General features: G+C 40.0%; 1 protein-coding gene across 9 annotated transcripts in view; it reads left to right on the top strand.

The window, feature by feature from the left end:
- The window catches only part of SLC38A1 (solute carrier family 38 member 1), a 69030-nt gene extending 44346 nt beyond the window's left edge, over positions 1 to 24684 (top strand). For all 9 annotated transcript variants that reach the window (XM_014740928.3, XM_070270168.1, XM_014740929.3 and 6 more), the window contains exons 6-17: positions 3209 to 3282; positions 4725 to 4817; positions 5148 to 5229; positions 6473 to 6555; positions 7978 to 8036; positions 8159 to 8272; positions 11800 to 11879; positions 13686 to 13786; positions 15728 to 15846; positions 16405 to 16546; positions 16645 to 16742; positions 18698 to 24684. In XM_014740928.3, coding sequence (XP_014596414.2) covers positions 3209 to 3282; positions 4725 to 4817; positions 5148 to 5229; positions 6473 to 6555; positions 7978 to 8036; positions 8159 to 8272; positions 11800 to 11879; positions 13686 to 13786; positions 15728 to 15846; positions 16405 to 16546; positions 16645 to 16742; positions 18698 to 18799 — 1147 coding nt within the window. In that variant the 3' untranslated portion in view covers positions 18800 to 24684. The remainder of the gene's footprint in view (positions 1 to 3208; positions 3283 to 4724; positions 4818 to 5147; positions 5230 to 6472; positions 6556 to 7977; positions 8037 to 8158; positions 8273 to 11799; positions 11880 to 13685; positions 13787 to 15727; positions 15847 to 16404; positions 16547 to 16644; positions 16743 to 18697) is intronic.
- Positions 24685 to 25181: the final 497 nt, after the last annotated feature.

Genomic DNA, 25181 nt, shown 5'->3' with positions numbered 1-25181 from the left:
TTTTTCAGCAAGCCGCTTTTGCCCCAACCACATTAAAACTTTTGGTCAATGGTTAGCAATGTGAAAGCTTACATGATATCCAGATGAAATGAAAAAATGAATCACTTGTTTTCCTCTCAGCACAGGAATACCTACTTATGTTTTATTCCAGGAAACCCCAATTATGTACAAATACCTAATTGGACAAATAGGGGCAAAATCTTCAAAATGGAAGAAATGGTCAAATTAAGTCATTACGTTCTCTCGAGTCATTCCTCCTGCCCTTTTATTTTAGATGTCATGTTTTCTGGGTCTCTGACATCTCTGACTGGATCCTCTGAAATTATTCTAGGATCTGTTTTAGCCAATTAGACAACTTGTTGCTTCTTTCTAAGAATCTAAACAAGGAGGTATAGTTTTCTAAATTTTAATCTCATTAATGCTAGGTTCTGTTATAGCCTAAAGCACTCTTAGAATTTGATATACAGAATTTGCCCCTTAGTGGCCTGGTAGAAAAAGCTTCTTGTTTTATATTAGCTTGCAGTCTTTGAAGGGAAGATCTATATTTTGGGAGGGATGGAGGAGAGAGTTTTCAGAGATTGGGTCGTTAAAGGCAAAGACTATCAGACTCTTGCAACAGGTCCTTCCTTCTGGGATGCAGTGTTAGATCTCTTAAACGTGGGAGCAGGTGGGTTGGTTTCATCACTGTGGGAGGACCTCATTCCGCTGTTAAGTGTGAGGGAGAAGAGAAGTGAACTCCTCGCTAAAATCTTTCCTATCAACATTTTTCTCCCACTTGAAATGAAAAAGAGGTGATATGGAGAGTTTATGAAGAAATCCTTTACCGCTTGCCAAGGGCCACAGGCCAGCTGAGCATCACCTACAAAGAGGTTCAACCCAGTAGAATGTGTGAAGAGGCAACCCTGTGCAAGAACCACGGTCCCAGGGCTACTAGCTGAGGGAACAGATGTCTCCTTAGAATGTTTCTTTTGCTAATAAGTACCCAGTTCTCCTGGGCTGAGGGCCTTCGGTTAATCATTATGTATATGTTAGTAATTATCCCTCCTGGTAGGCACATAGTTCCTGCAAGGTCATAATCTTACTCATTAGCCAGGGGCCCAGAGGTAATAACTGCAGGAGAGGGGCTCTCCTCCCCAGGTCAGTCCCAGGAGAATCGACTCAACAGGGCACCTGGTCACTCCAGAACAGGACATGGCTAATCCTAAAATTTCATCCATCCTATCCCCAAATGGGAAGCCCAGGCTCTTCTGTGCCACACAGAAATCCTCGATGGCCTATCACAGGCACATGTAGAAGTTGCCACTTAGTATTCCGTGTCCCTCAAGACATGAGAACTCTGAGTGAAACTCAAAGCTTGCTTCTTTGACATAAATACTCTTTATCTTGTAAGATAAAAATCCTACCACAATTGTGTGCTGTATCTTATTCTCCGGCAGAGCATCTCAAATCATGTTCCATTACATATCTCAAAACTACTGGGTTGGTTAACAAATGCTCGCTCTCAGTTTCTCGTGTTCCTCAACCAGAATAGATAATAAGGGACTTACCCTCTTAATCACCCTCCTACCCAAGGATCTTAGCTAAGTCACTATATATCTGAATGCACTTCCTTACAATCATATCTTAACCTAAATTCCCCTTTACTAGCTGGTCAGTTTGACCTTCACCCAAAGTGTTAGGTTTTCTATTCTTTCTCTCAGTGTTTGTTTTACCTCTGCTGAGCTCTGCCCCTCTTATTTTTTTGTTTTTAAAGATTTTATTGTTTTCCTTTTTCTCCCCAAAGCCCCCCAGTACATAGTTGTATATTCTTAGTTGTGGGTCCTTCTAGTTGTGGCATGTGGGACGCTCCCTCAGCATGGTTCAATGAGCAGTGCCATGTCCCCGCCCAGGATTCGAACCGACGAAACACTGGGCCGCCTGCAGCGGAGCGCGAGAACTTAACCACTCAGCCATGGGGCCAGCCCCCTATCCCTCTTTTGTTTTCTGGCCAATCTCTGGCAGTCCATCTGCTCTGCAGTGGACCATTCTTTACTCCCATTTATCTCCTGGTGGCTGCACTGCACATAGGAGAAATGACATGCTGTAAGACATGAGAGAACTAAGGAGCAGTCTATCCACCTGGGGAAGGGAGGGCACCTGAGGAGGGGACGTCTGAGCTGGATCCAAGGGCAGTGGTACAACAGGTGTGCAGGATGGGGAAAGGGGTTGGGAAGAATTTTATGATGTGCCAGGTACCTCTCAACAGGATTTGCTAGAAAAATAATTGCCTTAATGACTCAAACGTGGAATCAATTGTAGTAATGTATTGTTCCAGGGATCTATTTCCCTACGTCAGGAAGTGAGTCGTTTCATCTGGGGGACTGGAATTTTTTCTTTTCTAACAAACGGGCTTTATTGTCAATTATTATGTCTGTTTTAACCAAATGATTCAGAAATAATCTATGTAATCTCCCACACCATTTTAACTGTGCTTTTTCTTGAGTAGGGTTTGATAATGAGCCAGATGTACTGAAACAAAAACATGAGTTCGTCATTCAAAAAAGTCTTTTCATTATGCTTGATTGTCAAACTTTTCCCATCTGTTAAAAGAGGGGCTTACTCTTTTAAGAGAAACCAGGTGCAAAAACCGTGAATTATTTCAGTGGGCCAATGTATAGTTTCAAAAATAGCAGTAAAGTGATTAGATGAAAAGAACTGTAGACATCATTTGGCTTGTGTCTCAAATGTGAGGAATCTAGGGATGGGAGAAATTGAGCAAGTTGCCCAAAGTCACAAGGTCACTGGCCTAAGGGTCACTGCATGCCTTTCCCTAGCCTCCCCACTCACCCCTCCCCCCCGCCCCCGATCCCCACACCGCCTTCTCACACTTTCTCACCGGGATGTAACAGAAAGTGCACCGTAGACTACAAAAGCTCCCTTCATAATCTTGTTTGAAAGTCATCTCAACTGAAATGATCCCAGAGAGCTGTTTCGGCTTTGAATTACGTAAAGGATTTGAACTGTTAGAGTTACTCAGATTCTAATGAGCAGCTCTTTATTTGGTAGAATATTTTTATTGAGGACTTTAAAGAGGGTGTGACTAATAGATTCCAAAATTTGGATACTAGCAATAAATGATGTTAACTGTATAAATAAACCTTTGCCCTTCTAAAATGTAAGGTCAGCGTATGCTTTTTCTGGTTATTACAAGACGTTTTCTTTCCTTTAGGGTCCTTTTGACTTCAGTAACACTGCTGTCTATCTATTCAATAAACCTCCTGTTGGTCTGTTCCAAGGAAACAGGTAAGCTGATAATATGTCTAATTTTGTTAAAACCAGGGTGAATGATTTTCATGGGAATATTGGCAACAAGTGACACCCTTTCTGTTCAGTAACTTAATTATTAAAGAAAAGGAGTACTCTGACCTACAGTGCCTGGAAGACCTGTAATGATATTTACCTAGAGAAATAGATACAGCAACATAGAAATTAAATTGTCATGAACAAGGAACAAATAGTATTGTCATTTAAACTGAACCCTCTATTATGCCTGTTTTTCTAGTTTAAGATGTCTTCGTTTTAAAGGCTTCAGTCTTTCCTTAGGTCTTCATAAATTCAGAATAAGGATCCCATGTTTTTATATTATAGCCTCCAAGGTTTTGAAAGCAAACAGAGCTTTTCTTCTCTTTTGTGCATGTTCTGAGGAGAAAATGTGACTCTCAAGGCAATGTGGGAGTGAGCGTGCTATGAAAAGACTCCCAGTTCTCTGGGCAGTGTGACACCTGAAGTGTTTATTTTCTATTTCTGGGACACTGGATTATGTTTGTAATACTTTGACTTTTACGTTAGCTGAAACCACATTGGCCAACTATTACTGTATATAGATGAGTCTACTTCTCTGGAACATTTTGTAATAAATTGAGGATCTAACCATTGTCTAATTTAAACACCAGTCTTGTGAGAGATTAAACAAAGGTTTAATTATAGCCTGACCCAGACTGCTTTCTGTGAACCTTTTGAAAATGTGAACTGAACTGTCATACAGAAATATAAACACTTCTTTAAATGAATGGTTTAGAATTTTAGTATTTATTGAGATGGGCTAGTTGAACGTTTTGGAATTTTGCCTTAGCCAAATTATTCTTTTGACAGATTTTTCTACGGCTCTCTTTTGTGAGTTGCATATATTTGAACTAAATTTTACTGATGAGCAGAATTCTGATGTTGAGACTATTACGTGTTTCTAGGCTTGTTATTATAGTTAGGACATATTAGGCACTGATGGAATATCATTAAGATAATTCTTTGTTAGCTTCAGGTAATTAATTCAAAAGGAACTTTTCATCCCAACCATGAGAATTTTGGTTTTTAAATTAAGTCTTTATTTTAATGGTATGCACCAGGCCTGAGAATGAGATCAGAATAGGAATTTCCCCCCAGGACAGCAGCAAGACTCTTTGAGGTAGTGAGAAATAAGCCTATGACCTAACAGTTTCATTGTAATGCTTCTGCAGTCAACCTGAAAAAAGGAGAAATGGTGGTCCTGTCTGACATTTTAAAATGTCAAGAGGTTGTTTTATAATGAAAATACCTTAACACTTGCAAAGCAAAGAAGGCTGTTTGTGTGATTTTTGAGAAAGACACAAAATAACTTGGGAAATAGTCAATACAATGATGAAATCTTGGCTCTTTTTAACTTTTAGAACCCTTTCTTTCTTGTGTTCTCAAATATGACTTGTAAATAGGCTGCATGGTTTATGAAAAGCTGGGAGAACAGGTCTTTGGCACCACAGGGAAGCTTGTCATCTTTGGAGCGACCTCTCTACAGAACACTGGAGGTAAAAAGAACGCGCTTTTCCCCATGTGATTTTAAAGTGGGCAAACATCGTTGCTTTTCTAATTCTGGTATTTGGGAGGCCACCATAATTCTGGTGTTGGGAGGTTTTAGCATCATTCAAGCAGTTATCATTCTCACTGCTAAAATGGCACACGGAAAGTAAAACAGAGACAGCAGTCATTTATTGAAAACAAAGTACACTGCGAGAGTACCTAACGCTGTCTGTGTGTCTTTTTGAAGGTTAGTCTAAGAACAGACTGGTAACCTTTTATATAGCTTGCAACACGAGCCTTGGTATCCTCTTTCTAAAAATGCTCTCATTTTCCTCCAGCAATGCTCAGTTACCTCTTCATAGTCAAAAATGAACTACCCTCCGCCATAAAGTTTCTAATGGGAAAGGAAGAGACATTTTCGTAAGTTACAGACTATTTTTTGGTACAATAACTAAAATATTTTTCATTTAAATGTGGGCTAGCCAAAGTTTTGGTTTTACGAAAATCACAGAAACAAACTTTTCCCTAGGCTGTTTTGTTCTTTGTTGTTTCAACAATAGATTTCTTTGGGGCTGTTGTATAAATGAAAGAAGCAAGGAGAACCATTTGAGTGTGAGCATTTAAAAGGTAGATTCATCTGTCATGCTGCAAACAGTAGATACTGCATTTTCCCAGGAGCCTGAAATCTATATCTAGTGTCTGTGGAATAGACAGATAGATATGGGATTTTTTTTTTTTAGATTTTATTTTTTCCTTTTTCTCCCCAAAGCCCCCCGGCACATAGTTGTATATTCTTCGATGTGGGTCCTTCTAGTTGTGGCATGTGGGATGCTGCCTCAGCGCGGCTTGATGAGCAGTGCCATGTCTGCGCCCAGGATTCGAACCAACGAAACACTGGGCCGCCTGCAGCAGAGCGCACAAACTTAGCCACTCCGCCACGGGGCCAGCCCCAAGATATGGGATATTTTTAACACAGAAGTGGAACATGCAAAAAAGTTAAGACCCCATCTTCTTTCTTGAAGAAAGGACATAGCATTTTGGGGGCAAAATTTACATGAGCCAACCTCACCGAAGATGTAGGGAACTCTGGAAAATGCTGCAGCTACATTCAGCACACTCATTGTGTTTTCCCTCCCTCTTGTTTAACAATTTTTGTCAGTCTTAGTTTCTCTGTTTTCTTTCAACGGAGAATCGTAGCAGCCAGAATTCTTAGTGTTCTAGCCTCAGGATTCAAGGTCAAATACAAGAGATCAGGGAGAAAGCCATGCCTACCTGTGGTGACTTGTTTCCCAATGATTTTAGCCAAGCAAAACAAAAAGGAACTCTCTCTTTAAATAATTGATAAGATAAGTTGTAATCTGACAGAATGCAATGTGTGCATTTAGCTTTGAGACCACGTAAATAATTCAAAGGAATGCCACATTCAGCCAGTGTGGGAGGAAAAACCCTAACTAGCCCTTCTTCCCTCCCATGGGAGAGAGACAATAGTAAAAGGAGTCGTGCTTGGGTTGAAGTGTTGGGATAAAACCTGAATAATGGTAAAAACTAATGGTAAAAATGAATAATAGGAAAAAATTAATTAAAATATATTGTGAAATTTTACATTTGAGAAAAAAAGTCACTTTCTAAGAAAATACTACCTAACCGTTCAAATGCCTTTCAGAGCCTGGTATGTGGATGGCCGTGTCCTGGTGGTGGTAGTTACCTTTGGCATAATTCTCCCTCTGTGTCTCTTGAAGAACTTAGGTAAGGCGAGATCTTGCTTTTATCACAGGGCCCAGATGAATCAGAAACCTAATAAAAAGGAATAATTTTGCCTTGTGCTTCTACTTGTAAGATAAAGATAAGTGAATGATAAATTACAAGTATTAATCAAGCTTGACTTTAATATGGGATAAAAACACTGGTCAGTGTGTAACTTCCTAAGCAGTCCCTCTGCTGAGCTGTGGAGGAGACAAGGAAGGTTCTGGGGCAGTAACAGACAGTGCTATTTCCAATAGAACAACTTACAGACTATTCTCAGAAAAGCCCAGAAAATCAAATTCTCCTCATACAAGGTCTTAAATACCCTGAGTATTTAAACAAGTAGAATTTTCAAATCTACTATCAAGACAGAAAGTTGCCTTGTATTCATACCTAAAAGTATTATGAATCACTCTTAAATTACAAGTCTAACCAATCTCAATTATTGGCCTCATTGAAGGGGGACAGAGAAGTGAGAATTCAGAAGTGGTGGATAATCACTAAGTCATATCCATTTGGTTTTGAGATGTTAGTGTGTGTGCTTCTATCCAGAGACAAGTGTGCCTGATGTTCTGGGAATTTCACACACTGACTAGTTGCTGTCCAGTCCAAAGCCCCTGAGATGCATTTCCTTTAATTCTGGGCTAATTCAAGGCAGACATTTAGATTAAGGTTCTTCCCGAAATGGTTGCTAACCATAGTTTTTTGTTCTGTTTTGTACAAAAAATATCAAGCCTCTGTAGCTGTTCTGTAAGGTCTATAAGTAGATTTTTTTTTTAACTACTTAATTTTCTGGATTGTGTTTCGGCTTCTCTCTGTATTACACGGAGCTCTTTTCAGCTGAAGTAGAGAAGGGCTCGTCTCCCCCAGGGCTGAGAATGGGGCAACCCCCCCAGAGGCCACTTAACTCTGCCTTGCTGGAGGTTACGGTAGTTGGAGGTCTGCCAGGCATTCTGAGGGGAGCGAGGTAAAGATCCCCAGATGCTCAGTTTATCCCCAGAAGTCCCTTCATCTCCTCTGTGCATGCCCCTCATCTGGGAAGAGAAATATCGTAGCTGATATTCAGTATGCACACAAGTGCATGATAGAGAACCATCGAGCGGATCAAGGGTAAATGGATTTTACTATAGGAATCCATCAGAGCGCAGCAACAGAGAGCTATGGCCAAATTTAAGAGGCTCTTTTTCCCTGGATCCTGGGAATCTGCATTCTCTAGTGTATCAGAGAGAACTGGAATCAAAATATAATATAATGTTTTATTTAAAGTCACCATTTTTGCTGAATCAAGTAACACTATCAAATAATAAATCTTCACATTGGCATGGATGTTGTATATTACTGGAACCCCAAACTATGCTTGAAACACTGCATTAAAAGAAACAAGGCGATGGATGGATGAAATAATTTTTTTACCTTTTTTTTTAGGGTATCTTGGCTATACTAGTGGATTTTCCCTGAGCTGTATGGTTTTTTTCCTAATAGTGGTAAGTGCTGATTGAAGTGGCTGGTTTGGTTTTGCCATAGTACAATGCCTTGTAATAATTATTCATTATGTGGCTTTATTTGATAAAGTCGATATTGTTTCTCCTATATTTTTTAATACCAGGTTATCTACAAGAAATTTCAAATGCCCTGCGTTGTTCCAGAGCTAAATTCAACAAGCGCTAATTCAACAAATGCTGACATGTGTACTCCAAAATATGTTACCTTCAATTCAAAGGTCGGTGTCCTTATCCTTTAAATATAAAAAAGCATTTTTAGTAAGGGCATTATATTTTTCATACTTGGTATAATTAAATTGTTTTGAATGTATTTGTTCTCAAAAGAACATAGTACCATAGTTTCCAAATTCCACGGTCCATTTAGAGACCTTTGAGAAATATACAAATATTATAGTTCCTGCTCCTTCTCACCCAGTTTACATGGAGGACAACCTTAAGCATTCTCTTTGAAAATCTCTTTCTGGGTAATTGTCTCAGCTTTTCTCTTCCTTATAGATCTTTAAAAACAGATTAATACCGTCCGTAGCCCACTGCTTCTCCCCTCGTGGTGACAGACAAGAATAGACAGACTTTCCCAGCTTGCACAGTTGAATTATAGATTCCACCACAAATTGTCACTCAAGGAATTTTCCTACTATTGAGATGTTTTTAATAGTATGGGGCAGAGTGGCCTATGGAACTGGTCAGGCTTCGATTTGAATCCTCAGGCAAGTTACCCAACCCTATGTATAAAAATGAGGATTCTCTTCTGTATCTTACAGGGTTTTTTGTTTTGTTTTTTTATTGAGGTAATGATAGTTTACACATTGTGAAATTTCAGTTGTACATTATTTGTCAGTCACCATATAGATGTGTCAGTGCACCCTCTGTGCCCACTCCCTACCCCTCTTCCCCATGGTAACCACTAAACTGTTTTCTTTGTCCATGTTTTGTTTATCTCCCACATATAAGTGAAATCATATGGTGTTTGTTTTTCTCTGTCTGGCTTATTTTGCTTAACATAGTACCCTCAAAGTCCATCCATGGTGTTGCAAATGGGACGATTTTTCCCTTTTTATGGCTGAGTAGTATTCCATTGTGTATATATACCACATCTTGTTTATTCAATCATCGGTCGATGGGCACTTGGGTTGCTTCCATGTCTTCACTATTGTGAATAATGCTGCAGTGAACATAGAGTGCATAAGTCAGGTTAAATTGTTGATTTCAAGTTCTTTGGATAGATACCCAGGAGTTAGATAGCTGGGTCATATGGTATTTCTATTTTTAGTTTTTTGAGAAATCTACATACTGTTTTCCATAGTGTCTGCACCAGTTTGCATTCCTACCAGCAGTGGGAATCCTCCACATCCTCTCCAACATTTGTTATTTTTTGTCTTAGTGATTATAGCCATTTGAACAGATGTAAGGTGATATCTTAGTGTAGTTTTGATTTGCATTTCCCTATTGATTAGTTATGTTGAACATCTTTTCATGTGCCTTTTGGCCTTCTGTATATCTTTGGAGAAACGTCTGTTCATATCTTCTGCCCATTTTTTGATTGGGTTTATTTTTTTGTTCTTGAGTTGTGTGAGTTCATTATATATTATGGAGATTATAACTCCTTGTCGGATATATGATTTGCAAATATTTTCTCCCAGTTGGTGGGTTGTTGTTTCATTTTGATCCTGGTTTCCCTTATCTTGTAGAAGCTCTTTAGTCTGATGAAGTCCCACTTGTTTATTTTTTCTTTTGTTTCCCTTGTCCGCATAGACATGGTATTCAAAAAGATCCTTTTAGGACTGATGTCAAAGAGTGTACTGCCTATATTTTCTTCTAGAAGTTTTATGGTTTCAGGTCTTACCTTCAAGTCTTTGATCCATTTTGAGTTTATTTTTGTGTATGGCATAAGATAACAGTCTACTTTCATTCTTTTACATGTGTCTGTCCCAGTTTTCCCAACACCATTTGTTGAAGACACTTTCCTTTCTCCATTATATGTTCTTAGCTCCTTTGTTGAAGATTAGCTGTCTGTAGATGTGTGGTTTTATTTCTGGGCTTTCATTTTGTTCCATTGATCTGTGTGCCTGTTTTTGTGTCAGTACCATGCTGTTTTGATTACTATAGCTTTGTAGCATATTTTGAAGTCAGGGATTGTGATGCCTCCAGCTTTGTTCTTTTTTCTCAGGATTGCTGTAGCTATTTGGAGTCTTTTGTGCCCCATATGAATTTTAGGATACTTTGTTCTATTTCCATGAAGAATGTCATTGGGATTTTGATTGGGATTGTGTTGAATCTGTAGATTGCTTTGGAAAGTATGAATATTTTAACTATGTTTCTTCTTCTAATCCATGTGCATGGAATATCTTTCCATTTCTTTATGTCATCATTGATTTCTTTCAATAATGTCTTATAGTTTTCATTGTATAGGTCTTTCACCTCATTGGTTAAATTTGTTCCAATATATTTTGTTTTTTTTGCTGTGATTGTGAATGGGATTGTGTTCTTGAATTCTCTTTCTGTTAGTTCATTATTAGAGTATAGAAATGCAACTGATTTTTGTAAGTTGATTTTGTACCCTGCAACTTTGCTGTAATTGTTGATTATTTCTAATAGTTTTCCGATGGACTTTTTTAGGGTTTTCTATATACAAAATCACGTCATCTGCAAACAGCAAGAGTTTCACTTCTTCATTACCTATTTGGATTCCTTTTATTTCCTTTTCTTGCCTAATTGCTCTGACCAAAACCTTCAGTGCTACGTTGAATAAGAGTGGTGAGAGTGCGCACCGTGTCTTGTTCCTGTTCTCAGAGGGATGGCTTTCAGTTTCTCCCCTCTGAGGATGATGTTGGCTGTGGGTTTGTCATGTATGGCCTTTATTATGTTGAGGTACTTTCCTTCTATACCCATTTTATTGAGAGTTTTTATCATAAATGAATGTTGGATCTTGTCAAATGCTTTCTCTGTGTCCATGGAGATGATCATGTGGTTTCTGTTCCTCATTTTGTTAATGTGGTATATCACATTGATTGATTTGTGGATGTTGAACCATCCCTGTGTCCTTACAGGGTTTTTTAGAATGTGCCTGGTACGGTATTGCAGCAGAATTAAAGCATGAGAAATGTTACTTTTCCTTCCTTCTCCGCCAGCTTCTTTTTGTGTAAGAAGTTATATTGAGTTTGAGGGTTTTAAAAAGTCTTATCTAAGAAAACTAAATAGATCGCTCCATCTCTCTCTCTCTAAGCTCTAAGGATACAGCCAAAGTAGTGAATGTGGAAGTAATTTTCTTTTTAGATGCCATCTTTTAGGCCTGATTTAATGCACTCTATATAGAGCAAAGAGCAGTAAAATAGAGGTGGAAATCCTGGGCATGTCACCTAACCTGTTGGAGGGAGTCTGGAGAAGAGCAATGGTCTGTCTACTGCTCAGGGTTGCTGTGGACTCAGTGAGATAATGTAGGAAAAGTGCTGTGTAACCGGCTAGCACCATAAAAATATGGGGTGACGCTGTGCTTGAAGTATGTAAACTACGCTGCAGATGAGCCGGATCTAAAACCTCTCTGTGCCATGTGCCTCATGTCTCAAGCTAGATAAGCTCTCTTAGCAAAGCTGCTCCTCTTTTAGGTATCAAAGCCCTCCTAACAAGCAAATAATCCAGGGGATCTGAAGAGCTGTCAGACAAAAAGACAGCTCAGAAATACTGAAGCTGTTTTATTTTTATGGGAAAAATGCCTTTTCTTAATGTTTCTTTTTTTTCTTTCAAATAGACCGTGTATGCTTTACCAACTATTGCATTTGCATTTGTCTGCCACCCGTCAATCCTGCCAATTTACAGTGAGCTTAAAGAGTAAGCGATTTGTTTAATTTCTTTACCTTAACATTTCACGTCCCCTCATTAACAGGCAAGTACTGTATTAAAATAAACGGACGAGTATAATGAGCCCTTGCAGACTCATCACCCAGCTTCAAGATTTACTTTCTGCCATTCTTTAGAAAGGACTGTATTTTAAGAAAAAAAAGGAGCAAGGAAAATCAGAAACCTGCAGTATATTTTGGCCATAAAGATATAAAGTGGCCAACTATAGGGGCTTCTTTGGTTAATTTGGTTTTTCAAATACTATATTACTTAAGAGAGTTCAAGTATTTGTGCTGCTTTATGTTGCTTATTCTTATTTTGCAAATAGATAATAATCATCTTCAGATTCATCTATAAACTGCTAAATACATTGTGTCTGATGTGTCTATTGGTTTAGGTGGAAAAGGCTGGTAAATCAGGCAGAAAGAAATCAATTTTAAAACCACAAGCTAGACAGAAGAATATTGTTGTTCATTCTAAACTATTAAGATGATTTTAAGGATTTGTTTTGTTGTGGTTTTTTTTTTTCTTAAAGATTTTATTTTTCCTTTTTCTCCCCAAAGACCCCGGGTACATAGTTGTGTATTTCTAGTTGTGGGTCCTTCTAGCTGTGGCATGTGGGACACCACCTCAGCATGGCCTGATGAGCGGTGCCGTGTCCGTGCCAGGGATTTGAACCGGTGAAACCCTGGGCCGCCGAAGCAAAGTGCGCGAACGTAACCACTCGGCCACGGGCTGGCCCCCTACGGATTTGTTTTTGATTGCTGTTCTGGAGAAAGCTAGAGGCCTGCTTATAAATTTCCTCATGGGTTCTCTTTTTAGCCTCCTGTTATCAGACTTCCTATATAAAAATAGTCATTATGGCATAGTCTTAAGCTCCAAAAAGATACACAGTAAAGCTACCTATTTCTATTTTGAAACACAAATAAAATTGATGTCATTTACTATTGAATTCATGATTCTTTCTCTTTCATATTTAATTGATATCTGGGTAAATTTTGAAATATCTACATCTACCTATGTGTACATCAGTCCTACTTTATGATCCTATACTTAGGGTATTTAAATATCTTTGACATCTTTTAAATTTAATAGTCCAGTCGTTAGTCTGTAATTTCCTCACGTGTGTACTTCTCATTTTTCTTGTTTTCTATACTCCCTGTTATGACACAACCAGATGTTATGACTATTTGTGGTCTGTTATTGGGTACAAGTCTGGTAGATTAGTTATTTGGGTAAGTTAAAGAAACTTAAATGTTCATCCAAACTCCCAGAGTACACCTGACCTAAGACATAGAGCCCCTCACCATCGCAGCCATGATCTCTTGGGTGCTTATTGCTCTGCAGACGTATAGAGTTGTGGGTGCATCCCTGGGGCTCCGCAATGGGAAAACTGGCACCTCAATAGCAGCTTTAGCAACAGAACATCTGAGGTCACGTTCCAGCTCTCCCCTTGATCTCTGGGGCTGGGAGAACAGAATTTGAAGGCTCAGTGTGGAGATAATATCAAACACAAATATTAAGAAATACTCTCTGCCCTTCAGATGAGAACTCCATATTCTTTCAAAAGAATGGGGAAGAACACTCAAAGAATTGTTAGTTCGCGGACCTCTCTCTCACAATACCAATCAGTACAAAAGAAGTTATCTAAACTGGCCTAACTGCAGGGGTAATTTCAGCTGGTCAGAGCTGCCCTAGCCTGATAGAAAGTGGTTAGTATTCTGCAGCATTAACACTGATGCTTAAATTCAGTCATGTGGTTTTTAACTTTTCAAATTCCTTTATCTTTGTTTTTAGTCGATCACAGAAAAAGATGCAGATGGTTTCAAATATCTCCTTTTTCGCCATGTTCGTTATGTACTTCTTGACAGCCATTTTTGGCTACTTGACATTCTATGGTAAGTCATTTCTGTCAGTACATAAATAGAGGTATTTGTAAATAAATTAGTAAAACTCAATGTCAAAATAACTTTTAACATGATAGCCAAAAAAAGCAACAAATCTATTGTTTTTTGCTGGTCTCTTTTACTTAAAGCAAATGGTGAGGGTTCCCTTTACATATTCATGCAGACTGCACAATGGAATACTTACTGAAACGATGTACTGCGCTTTTTCTCCTAACACTGTCCTTAAAAGAAATTGCGTTTTATAAGCATGCCACCTTTACTGAGGAAAGTTTCAAACTATATCAGAGAAGGCTTTCCTAATTGCTGTTGCGAATTGGGTCAGATTCCATTAATAGAAGAGAGACAGAGACAGATGTTGAAAGTGAGAAAAACCAGAGTGCCACCCTCATGACACTCCGTGTTAATTAAAAATAAAACCCTTAATTGTTCACCGGAACTTGGAGCCTTGCAAAGATTTGAAGGAATGACATAGAAAGTTAAAAGAAATGAAATCTGAAAAAGAGAACAAGGGCTCATTTGTAACTTTTATTGACCCTGTATGAATGCTTGACTTTCTTTTACTACTTCTTCATCCTATCCTGTTCAAATTATCCTGCAGCTTTAGTTAGCATCCTTTATTATCATTATAATAGGGGACCTAATTTAAATTTAAATACATATATTTCACATTCTTCTCCATTAAATAATATTTCTTTGGGGCATTTCTTTTCATAAACACAAATGTCTCAAAATTTAAATACATTTCTAGATTATTAATTCAGCCTGGAAAGAAAGGCTACCCATGATTATACAATTGTTTTATTACCATTTCACAAGCAATGGAGGATAGCGTTGTCTAATGAATCCATAAATACCACATTTAATTTTTGCATAAAAGTGGTGTTTCTAAGTTTCTGCAGAGTTGCAGGGCTGGGAATGGGTGAGGGGAGGGAGAGAAGAGAGAAAGCTTAATGTTAGTTGGACAGTCTCACTGTTATCTTGTTCAAGCTCTGATTTTTCTTTGCAAATCCATTTTTTTTTTCGTAGAGAATACCAAACCCTTTTATACTCTTAAGTTAAAGAAAAAGGCTCAGCTATTTTTAAATGGTTATGAATTTTGAATCAAGGAAATTAGAATGAATGAGATTTTATTATAACCTAAGGTCCTTCTTCCAAAACTGAGACCAATCTATGGCATAGACTAGAGCTGGAATTCCCACCTAGACACCTTCGACTGGCACCATGAGAAGCCCATGAAAGGAGAGACAGCGGGGGAGGGAGAGAGTGGTCTCTTGTCAAAGGACTGAGCATTTTCATGCTCCGTGGCTGCCTTGCTAGCTTTGGTTATCTCTGGAAATAACACTTTCTGAAGTTCGGAGTTGAGAAGAAGTTCAAAGTCGTACATAAGCTAAATGTTTTTATGGTAAGAAACATACCTGGAAGAGAAGAATTATTTCCTGATGGTGACAAGCTTCCGTTAGTGCCTCTGCTGCGCAGCCACTGGAAGTTGAGTTAGAAGAGTTTGAAAGAGGCTCCGAGTGGCCTGCAGTCCACCCAGCAAGGCTGTGGCTGTTTGGTGGTGTTGATGAGTGGCACCAAGTAGGGAAAAATCTAGAGTAAGAAGGGCTTTGTGCTTCAGCTGTATGTTATTTTTAATTCCAACTTACTCCTAGGTTTAATTTAGTATAAATTAAGCATCCGCACTGTGTGTAGCTTCTTGGACCGATTGCTATAAATTCCTGTTAGCTAAAGTTACATATGGACAGGTGGAGCATGTCTCACACAGGAGATTTTTCTTTTCAGCTTTACAAATTGTTTTAACAGACACTCAACACCCAAAACATTGCTCTCCTTGCCCCTTCGTTTACAAATTCTCTGTTGTTCAGAAAAACTGTCGTTCACTGATGTGCTTTTGTCTCTTTTTAACACCCTCTTACTTTTCCCTCATTTTAGAAAATGTGCAGTCAGACCTCCTTCACAAGTACCAGAGCAAAGATGACATTCTCATCCTGACAGTGCGGCTGGCTGTCATTGTTGCTGTCATCCTCACCGTGCCAGTGTTATTTTTCACGGTGAGTAAAAGGCCTCAGTGCAATCTGAGAAAAGCGGAGGGCTCCCCTTTCCTTCTGCCTCAGGAGCTCGTTGCAGAGAAAGCCTACTGCGGGTAACGTTCCTGCATCATTGAAACGGCACCGGGGAAGGAGCCCACGACTCGGTTAAGGCTCTTCAGGAAGAAAGTGGGATCACTGAGTTAGGGTAGCCTCCTGATGGAATGCGTCTTAATGCTAATTTACCGGTTCCTCTTCTTTACAGAGAAATGTAAATAGAATGTTTGAATCTCCATCATACATGACAGGAGAATGTGGAAGGACCAGAAGAGAACACTCAATCATAGATAAAACAAAAACAGAAATTATCCCTCCCACAAAAGAAAACTACCAGCCATAAATAAAAATACTTTCCCTCTTAAGCCCCAGGCCTCCCAAACTGTTAAGCTATCTATAACTCCAGTAGGTTTTACAAAACATTTCACAAATTTCTGTGCACCAATATATCCGTCACACTGCTGGGAAATGTGAATGTTGGCATGCTGTCGGCCCTTACCAAATCTTTGTTTTCTTTTCTTGCAGGTTCGTTCCTCTTTATTTGAACTGGCTAAGAAAACAAAGTTTAATTTATGTCGTCACGTCTTGGTGACCTGCCTACTCTTGGTTATTATCAACTTGTTGGTGATCTTCATACCCTCCATGAAGGATATATTTGGAGTCGTAGGTATGGCTTTCTCACCTAACACTTATCTTCTACAACAGCTGTTTAGAAAGCTAAAATTTCACAACAACCTCAACCTTTTGTTTTTTCTTGTTTTGCAGGAGTTACATCTGCTAATATGCTTATTTTCATTCTTCCTTCATCTCTTTATTTAAAAATCACAAGCCAGGATGGAGATAAAGGAACTCAAAGAATTTGGGTATGTCTCCTGCCAGCCACTCCAATTTTTCTGATTAGTTTTTCATTTAAATTTACCCGATAAATTGTCTGTCTCCACCATCTAATACTACTTTCAGTGGCCTCGAAGGTAGGCAGCAGTCCTGTAGTTTTCCCATTTGGGAGATTTAAAATATCATACCAGCATCTTCTCCATTCCCTCAAAATATCTTTTCAGATTTTGCTCTTATCGTGCCTTAGCCTTTGCTCTGAGTTAGGGAGCCAGCTGGGAGACTAGACGTTTCTCATCTTGTGTCTCTATAGGGTGATGCCATGTCTTTAGCAAAATATGAAATGGAGAAGGACTGAAAGATTTTATGCAATCCACTGTTTGTGTATGATTCCTAGTCATGTAACTCCTTCCTACAGCCCAGGGAACATGCGATGCCTTAATTAAAATGACTGAGTTAGGGCCAGCCCGGTAGTGTAGTGGTTAAGTTCACATCCTCTACTTTGGTGGCCCAGGTTTGGATCCTGTGCACGGACCTACACGCCGCTTATCAAGCCATGCTGTGGTAGCGTCCCACATATAAAGCAGAGGAAAATTGGCAACAGATGTTAGCTAAGGGCCGATCTTCCTCACACATACAAAAAAAATGGCCAGGTTAGTTTAAAGAGTCTTTTTAGGATTTGACAGAAATGCTTTGGAGCAACAGACCTGGATTCAGAAATCTTTCTATATTGGGATTCTTGTTTCCAGGTCTGGTGAAGTTCAAGGGCATCTTGAAGGTGGTGCACTTGGAGACAGTGAGGGAAGCAGGGGTGAAGTGGCTGCTACATGAGTACCTTCTGGAGCACCATTATGTTTGGCCTCGAAGAAGGCTTCTCACCTGCCCTCCCAGATAGTGTAAGCACCCCAGTCGCACACATCACCTGAGTCAATAGACTGGGATGAGAGATGTAGGCAAGAGGGATCATCCCTGTGCCTTTAGAAGCAGCTGCATTGATGCTGGTAGAGCATCTACTTCCCCAACAGGATTATCCCTGAAGCCATAAATCTCAAATCCTTCTCTTTTACCAGCAGGGGGATTTCATAAGGACAGAGAGGAAAGAGCAGTCACTCTGGCACAGCAGTAAAGTATACTACGATTAAAGCTGAAAGTGGTGGAGACCTGTTGCCCATGAATTCTCTGGGCCTCTCCAACCCTGCTCCCGTAATAAAGCTGGTAGTAGGAGCTACCCAAGAACATTAGACAAGGGCTCCTGTCCATGTGGAAACCCACTGGGAGTTAGACCAGACCCATGAGGGTCAGACCGTGTGCAACCCTCTCAACCCCACCATTGGCCTAGTCTCCTTCCCCTAGCTCTGTCTCCCCCTCCAGATTCCAGCCCAGCCCCCTTGGCTCTCATGATGCTTCATCCTTCTCCCTGCAAAGCTCTCACTGGATATTCTCCAGGCCAAGCAATTTATCATCTTGTGTTCTCCAGATTCTGGATTTAGTAACCTATCCCCTGTGGCCTTCATCAATCCTTGAAGTAACTTAGTTTCGGATACTCATTTCCTATTTCACGTGATCAAACCTGCTTTGCTTTTCTGTATCTTTTTTCCACTTATTCAAACAGACGTTTGCCTGCCAGCGATAACCTAGGTTAGTTGGTAAAGAGTAACGAAATGACCTCCGTGTTTTCGAAGCCCATTATTTTTTCCAGTTGTGATCTTAGTTCAAAAGAAGCTGTAAGGAGACCCAGTCAGCTGTAGAACAGATTCGCACTGAGGTGACCATGGAGTCAAAGAACAGAATGTGGAGGACAGTTCTGTCTAGCTTGCTTATTTTCCCATCCTTGGAAAATCAAATTCACACCATTTTAGAAAGATTCTCACAGTTCAGCAATGGTTGTAACAAACGCCAAATACAAGGGCACACAAAAGGAGGGGGAAAGCATTGCTATTTTTCCCAGGTGCAGATGGGAAGTAACCCATGCTTTCTGTTGCTCCAGGCTGCCCTGTTCTTGGGTCTGGGGGTGTTGTTTTCCCTGGTCAGCATTCCCTTGGTCATCTACGACTGGGCCTGCTCATCGAATAGTGACGAAGGCCACTGAGACCAGCCGAGAAAAGGAAGGATTCCGGTCTGCTGCTCAGTCAAGTCACCACACGTCAGCAACCCCTCATCACTTCTTTTGCAAGTTTACAGAAGCAAACAGAAATTTAAAAGATACACAATGGAATAACACTTTGGTAGGAAAACAGAGACCTGTTTCTATAATCGTTCATGTCCTTCAGATTTGGGATCCATTTAAGGATTATGGATTTTTTTTTTTTTCAAATTTCATGCAATCATATTTCCTAATGTTTTTCACAATCAGTTCTTTTTCACTCTCCTAACTCTGTTTTTCGTGACTTCATGGTCTCTTAGAACTTTGAACACATGGTCGTCAATCATGTTTATTTATTATATATCCAGATTCGGAAATAATTTTCCTACTGATGTTCAGCTCACACTATCTGTACTTTTTAGAAGAGAAAAGAGTCTTGAATTGTATATATTTATTTTGCTTTATAGAAAAAAGAATGGTTTCGTAAATAAGTTGCCTATTTTGGTTAACATAGCACACAGGGATAATCATATGAGAGTCACAGGGCGTGTGTCATTGCTGGATCAGAGTATGCCCAATATTTGAGGCAGCTCTCATCACCTGGCAGCCGAGCTTCGGCCGTCCAGTGGCCTCGCTCATACTACATCCTGCTCCACGCAGAGACATTCTCTGGCGAGCGCTCTCAGCTGAGAAAGGGGTGGAATGATTCTTACCTTGGTAAATATGCTAAACTACACATTTGGGTAATCTAGCAAGTGAAATTTTGTTTCCCTCTTGGCAACTTGTGTCAAAGTTACTCTAATCTGAATCAACTTCTACCAGGGGAGACCTATGACACCTTTGTAATAAATGGAGAAGCAAGAGTACAGCAAAAATGCCTAAGACAGTGTTCCTCTGATTCAGAGAGCCTTCAGGCCTACACCTGTGTTGTTGAAGGGGGAAAAACATTTTATCAAATTATGAACTCAGTAGCTTTTACTCATGTCCACCAGCTTTTTGCACAGAGAATAATGTGTATCTAACCAAGGATGATCTAAGATAAGTAATTCCTGTTTTATATTGGGTACTATAAGGGAGTCTTTAAAAGACTTGTTTTATATCTATAAATTTAGGTTATTACAAATACGAGATTTTTGTACGTTAAATAAGCCTCATTCCTATTTCTTCTCCATTAAAAATCCATCCAGAGTCTTGGGAAAAAAAGAAAAAGAAAAGGAACCTCAGAGATGGTCTTTGAGAAGGATTTGTGATGAAATTGCTGTGTACCTTTCTTCCCCCAGATAGGGACTTTGGTGGCTGTGCTGTTTCCTCTTCTCGTCCCTAACGCAGGCATGGGTCATTGTTGCCCACCTGATGTGACCCACATGGGAGGACAGAGCTGCCTCGCAGCCCCTCTCCTAAAGGGGGTGGAAGGAAACCACACAGAGACCGAAAAAGAAGAGAGTTTGGGACCAGGTAGCTTAGAAAAGAATGGGGGACAGTAAAGAAACCCAGAACCGTCTCCCCACTAAGCTGGGCCATCGCCTGTGTTTGGATTGTCCGTATCCCACAGTAGGAAATGTGTGTGCTTCGTGAGCTGGTCTCTTGAAACAGGCCTTCTGTTTCATCTGCATCCTGGTTGAATTTCTCAAACACGTAAGTTCACCGAGCACAGCTTTCTTATCCAGAGATAAGCAGAATCTAACCACAGACTCTTGGCAGAGTTTCCAGGCACTTAGCTCTGGGTTCTGTTCCTCCTCCATTCAAATCCCCCAAAGACCTCCACACTCACTGGGAGTCACACGGAACTGTCCCCTCCCCTTTACAGACTAATGTCCCATAGAAAAGGTAGGCAATGGAGCATCTTGTCATGATCCTCTTGGGGGAGAAGGAAAGGTTGTTTCCTGCATTTCTTGGTAGGATCATCATAGCTTTTAATGTAATGCTCCAGAATTGCATCCACGTTAGGTCGGAGTTCAGGGATTTAAAGATAAATACCTACCTATATGTGAGGACCTAACCTAGGAGAATCCACTGCCATCTCCATCCTTCTCAGCAGCGTCTTCTATATTAGATGAGCAGGGAGACAAACTGAGCAGAACAAGTTGGTTGGCCCTTAGGGGCTTGTCTAGAGCACCACGTAATGAAAGAGTCAGGTGGTGGGATGACCGTTTGTTAAAAAAAAAATGTGAAAATTTATTTTGCAATCTATATTATGCTACTTTCTATTTTCCTCATTAATTTATAACAATCCACTTTACACTCACAAAGTCAATTTAGAAAATTGTCGTTAACTCTTGGGATGTGTAGTGATATTTTTGGATCTCTAGATTTTATACATCAGTGCAAGGAATTTTTATTATTTGAGATATATTTAGAGGAGGAGGTACATCGTTGTTGATGTCTGTGATACCACGGGTTTTTAAGATCTTTGTATGTTTATCTAAGTTTATTGTTGACTGAATACAACAGACCCTACCATAATTTGTTGAGTATCACTGATTAATGACGTCATCTGTGTGGGATTAGCTGTCAAGTGTACTGCTCTTATTCTTGTTCAGAATAGTGAACTGGTAGCCAAAAGTACATGTATCACAGATGTTAGGGAAACCAGTCAAGTGCTAGAGAAGTTTTTCTGCTAAATTAGTAGATTAAAGACTATTCGACCTTAGCCACTGGGAGCAGCACGTTTTCCTTTGGTAAATAGGATCTCGGCACTAGTGAACGGTGCCAGTTCAGACTTGGGATTTAGAACTGTTCTCTAGTTACTATAACACAGAATACCATAAATCCCTGATTTCTTCAGTGTTACTTTTTGGAAATGGGGGCAGTTAAGTGTGTCTAGGAAAGAAATCTTGCCTTGTGAAGCACAGGCTGTCCCCGATTTATAAGCAGGTTGTATTGCAAAATTCCGTCAGTTGGTTGTTGGCAACCTGGAATGTATTTTCCTTTAGAAACCAGGTTATACATGGTGGGTAGGCCCCCAGACCAGCTAGAAAAGATGATCAAACCTATAGTTTATCTGAAATAGGATAATATAACAAGATTGGCAAAGAACCTAACCATGAAATATAACATTGTTTCTGGGGGATATTTGTTTAGAGTTGCCAAGAATATGTCACTCCTGTTGTGGAATCTGGACTGCCCACCCAGCCACACACCACCTGCTGGATGGTGGGGGTAGGGCGGCCACCAGTTAAAGGTGACCAGAGTAGCCTGATGCAGGGTCTCCAGTAAAGGAGGAGAGGAAATAGTTGAGGACCAGCAGAGAACTTGGTGGTAGAAGGAGGTGAGGGGAGATGAGGGGGCCTCTTGTGGGTTATAAACCACCAGGGACGTGCCTCAGCTGGTACCCTTTCTTATCTCTGGAAATCTCAGGCTTGGCCTGCCTGCTTCTATTTGCAGGACCTTTTGCTCCTATAAGTTTATCTCCTTCCCTGACTGCTACAGAGGAGGAGGTTGCTGCACAGCTTCTCCCATATGCCAGTCCTTGAAGCCAGCACACAGCACTTTGAATGGGTTTAGTGCTAGTAAACCTTGGTTTACCTGCCCAGTCATCAGATGGGGGTAACGAAGCTCTCTACCCACTTTCCTCTTTGACATTTGCAGACCCCGCTGAGAAAGGCGCACATGGGTGATGGTCATGGGGCTTGGGGTAGACAAAGGACTGCGGTGGGATTCCTCAGTATCTCAGAGGACACCTCAGTTACCCCAGCACTGACTTCTTTCTAGTGTTGGTCTCAAGCCCGTAAGCCAGTGGTTCTCAAAGTGTGGTCCCCAGATCAGCAGCATTTGGGAACTTGTTGGAAGGCCAGTTCTCAGACCCCACCCCAGACCTAGTAAAATCAGAAAGTCTCGAGTGGGGGCCCTGCCAACTGTGTTTTAACAAGTCCTCCAGCTGATCATGGCACATCAAGTTTGAGAACCACTCTCAGCCAATTAGTCTCTCCTTTTCCCCCCTAGTCCTACCTCAGAGGATGGTTCCTAGGACCCATGAGGCAGGAAATGGGAACCAGGAACCGGGCAGGGGAGGAAAGGGCCTCGCAGCAGGAGCGCCTCTGCTGGAGATGCTGGTGCAGCTGCACAATTGTACACGAAGGCTGCCTGCACTCGGGCGGAACTGTGGGCTCAGGCACAATGAGGTTACTTTTTTTTTAAAACTGAAGAAATGACAGTGAGGTTTTGTGTTTGTTTGTTTTTTGAGGGGAATTAAAAGAAAACACCCTTTGTAAATGCAACCTTACAGGAAATGCTGAATTCGTGTCAGGAGTCAGTTCTCCAGAATGTTTGTGGTTATTGTTTGGTGATCAATCCTGTTCTCCTTTTAAAGGGAATTCTCTACGGAGAGGTCTGCACGCTTAAGGAGCTCCAAACTGCTCTGAAAAGAATGTCGCGCTCAGTTCCATGTCAGTAGATCAGAATGCGGTGCTGGGCGGCACATTCTTTAGGTGGGGTGAGGAGGAGGTCAGTGGCATGATCAAATTTAATTTTATGTCTTAGAGTAAAAGCTATTAGTTTCCCTTAGTTTATCAGTGTAAATGGCTTGAGGCTTACAAAGGGTGTAAACATTAACATAATTCCTCCATTCCAGTCCACAGGAAACTTCTAGCCACTTCCACAACACAGACTATATCATTTAGCAATGCTAATCAATGGTTTTCCTGAGGAATGGCAAATCTGAGAGTCCTTTAACAGAAAATACTTCCTCTAAAATACACACAGTGAATTATTCATAATGATATAAAGCTTTTAGGTACAAATTGGGGGTGGGGTGACTAATAATGGAAAAATATCACTAAATCTAAAAGAGAAAGTTCCTGAAAAACATAAATTTCACAAAGCTCAGACATTCTCCTTCAAGATTTTCTTGGAGGAAGGGCTGCGGAACCGGGCCCATCTGTACAGCCTTGAATTTGTGTTTTTAAAAGGAAGAATCTATGCAGCTGAGGCTTATTGTAGGAAATACTTCATTTGTATGTAAATATATTGTAAATAAATAGGAGGCTGTATATTTTTGCAGTTGTTTATCCACACTGAAATAGAAATCTCTAGTATCTGCATATTGAGAATAAATGTTTTCATAGATATTAGTGGTTTTGTTTGGGAATTTGAAAAATTTACATTCTCTCCCAGGTAACATAGTTCTCAATGTAAACTTGGAACCTAAAAATCCTAATTGTTTAGAAAGAGAAATGTCTGAGATATAGTTGCATTGATTTCTTATTCTGGTAGTAAGATCCATTATTTACAAGATAGTTCTCTGAGCTACAAATAAGGAATATTTAGACCCAAATTATTGTCATATAGAAATAGATATATCCAAAATGATGAATTGTTTCTTCAGAATGCTCTTTCATTGTTAACACTGAGACCGCTCACAGTATTTATGAAAACAGAAGTTGGGGAGGAGAATTTTTTGTTTTTTCAAAATTGAATTGCTGCATTTCCCAAACTTTGGGATCTTTGAAAGGGGGAAAAAACCTGAACATTAACTATGAGCACATATTTGAGAGGAAAAAGAAGAACTATTATTTTAAGATTTTGAAAATCTTGCATGTCTGCCTTTTATTTTCAGTGTTGACGCCAACATGGACTGTCTTAAGTAATTTTTTCCCCAAACACTTGAATCTTGAAAATCTTGGTACGTAATCCACCCTCTAGAGTCCCGTGTATTTTAGATTTCATCTGAGTCCAGTATGTATAGCATACCACTGTTTTATTCATGTAAAAACCTTGTACATGAATTTCAGATGGGTGATTTAACTGAGTCACAAGTCACCGAACTTTGCTATTCATAGTTAATCAAATGGGTTTTTTTTCAGGATGTGATGTAAATAAAGAAATGTAAGACGTCCTGTTCTCTAACTGCTCTGTTAACATAGTTTTTAAACATTAAAAATGTGAACTCAGTATTTGTGAATTTTGTGTTCATTCTTTTGGGATGCAATACTAAAAAGGGGGGCATTTGAGTACTGTACACACTATTCAGGATTGTTGGAGACAGATTTGCACACGTTGGTCAGTGTTCTAGAACACTCTGTGTTTGTGCAAGCTTATATTTAAGTGCCAAAACTGTAAAAAATACTTCTGATAGAAATCTATCTGGTCTGAAACATATTACATATTTCTCCATTCGTCATGATCAGAGTAGGTTGAACATACTATTTTCTCTTTAAACTCAGGGTCATCTTTATGAGTATCAATTTCTGTGCTGTGTTGTAGGAGGCACTCGGGGCTTCCTCTACCCACGTTGCAGCCACTCATAAAAAAGGAAATTCTGTCAGCACTTTCATTTCTCCAGCAACTATTGAGAGGACGGCTCCTGCAGCCTGGCCTTTTCTTTATCCATCACAGGCTCCTCCGCATGATCTTAGGAGTTTGATCATCCCAGCAAGGTGGCCAGAGTCTG

This window comes from Equus caballus, chromosome 6 (assembly GCF_041296265.1).
Source record: "Equus caballus isolate H_3958 breed thoroughbred chromosome 6, TB-T2T, whole genome shotgun sequence".
Classification (NCBI taxonomy): Eukaryota; Metazoa; Chordata; class Mammalia; order Perissodactyla; family Equidae; genus Equus; species Equus caballus.
The sequence above is the reverse complement of the archived record's forward strand: the minus strand, read 5'-3'. Positions and strand labels throughout refer to the sequence as shown.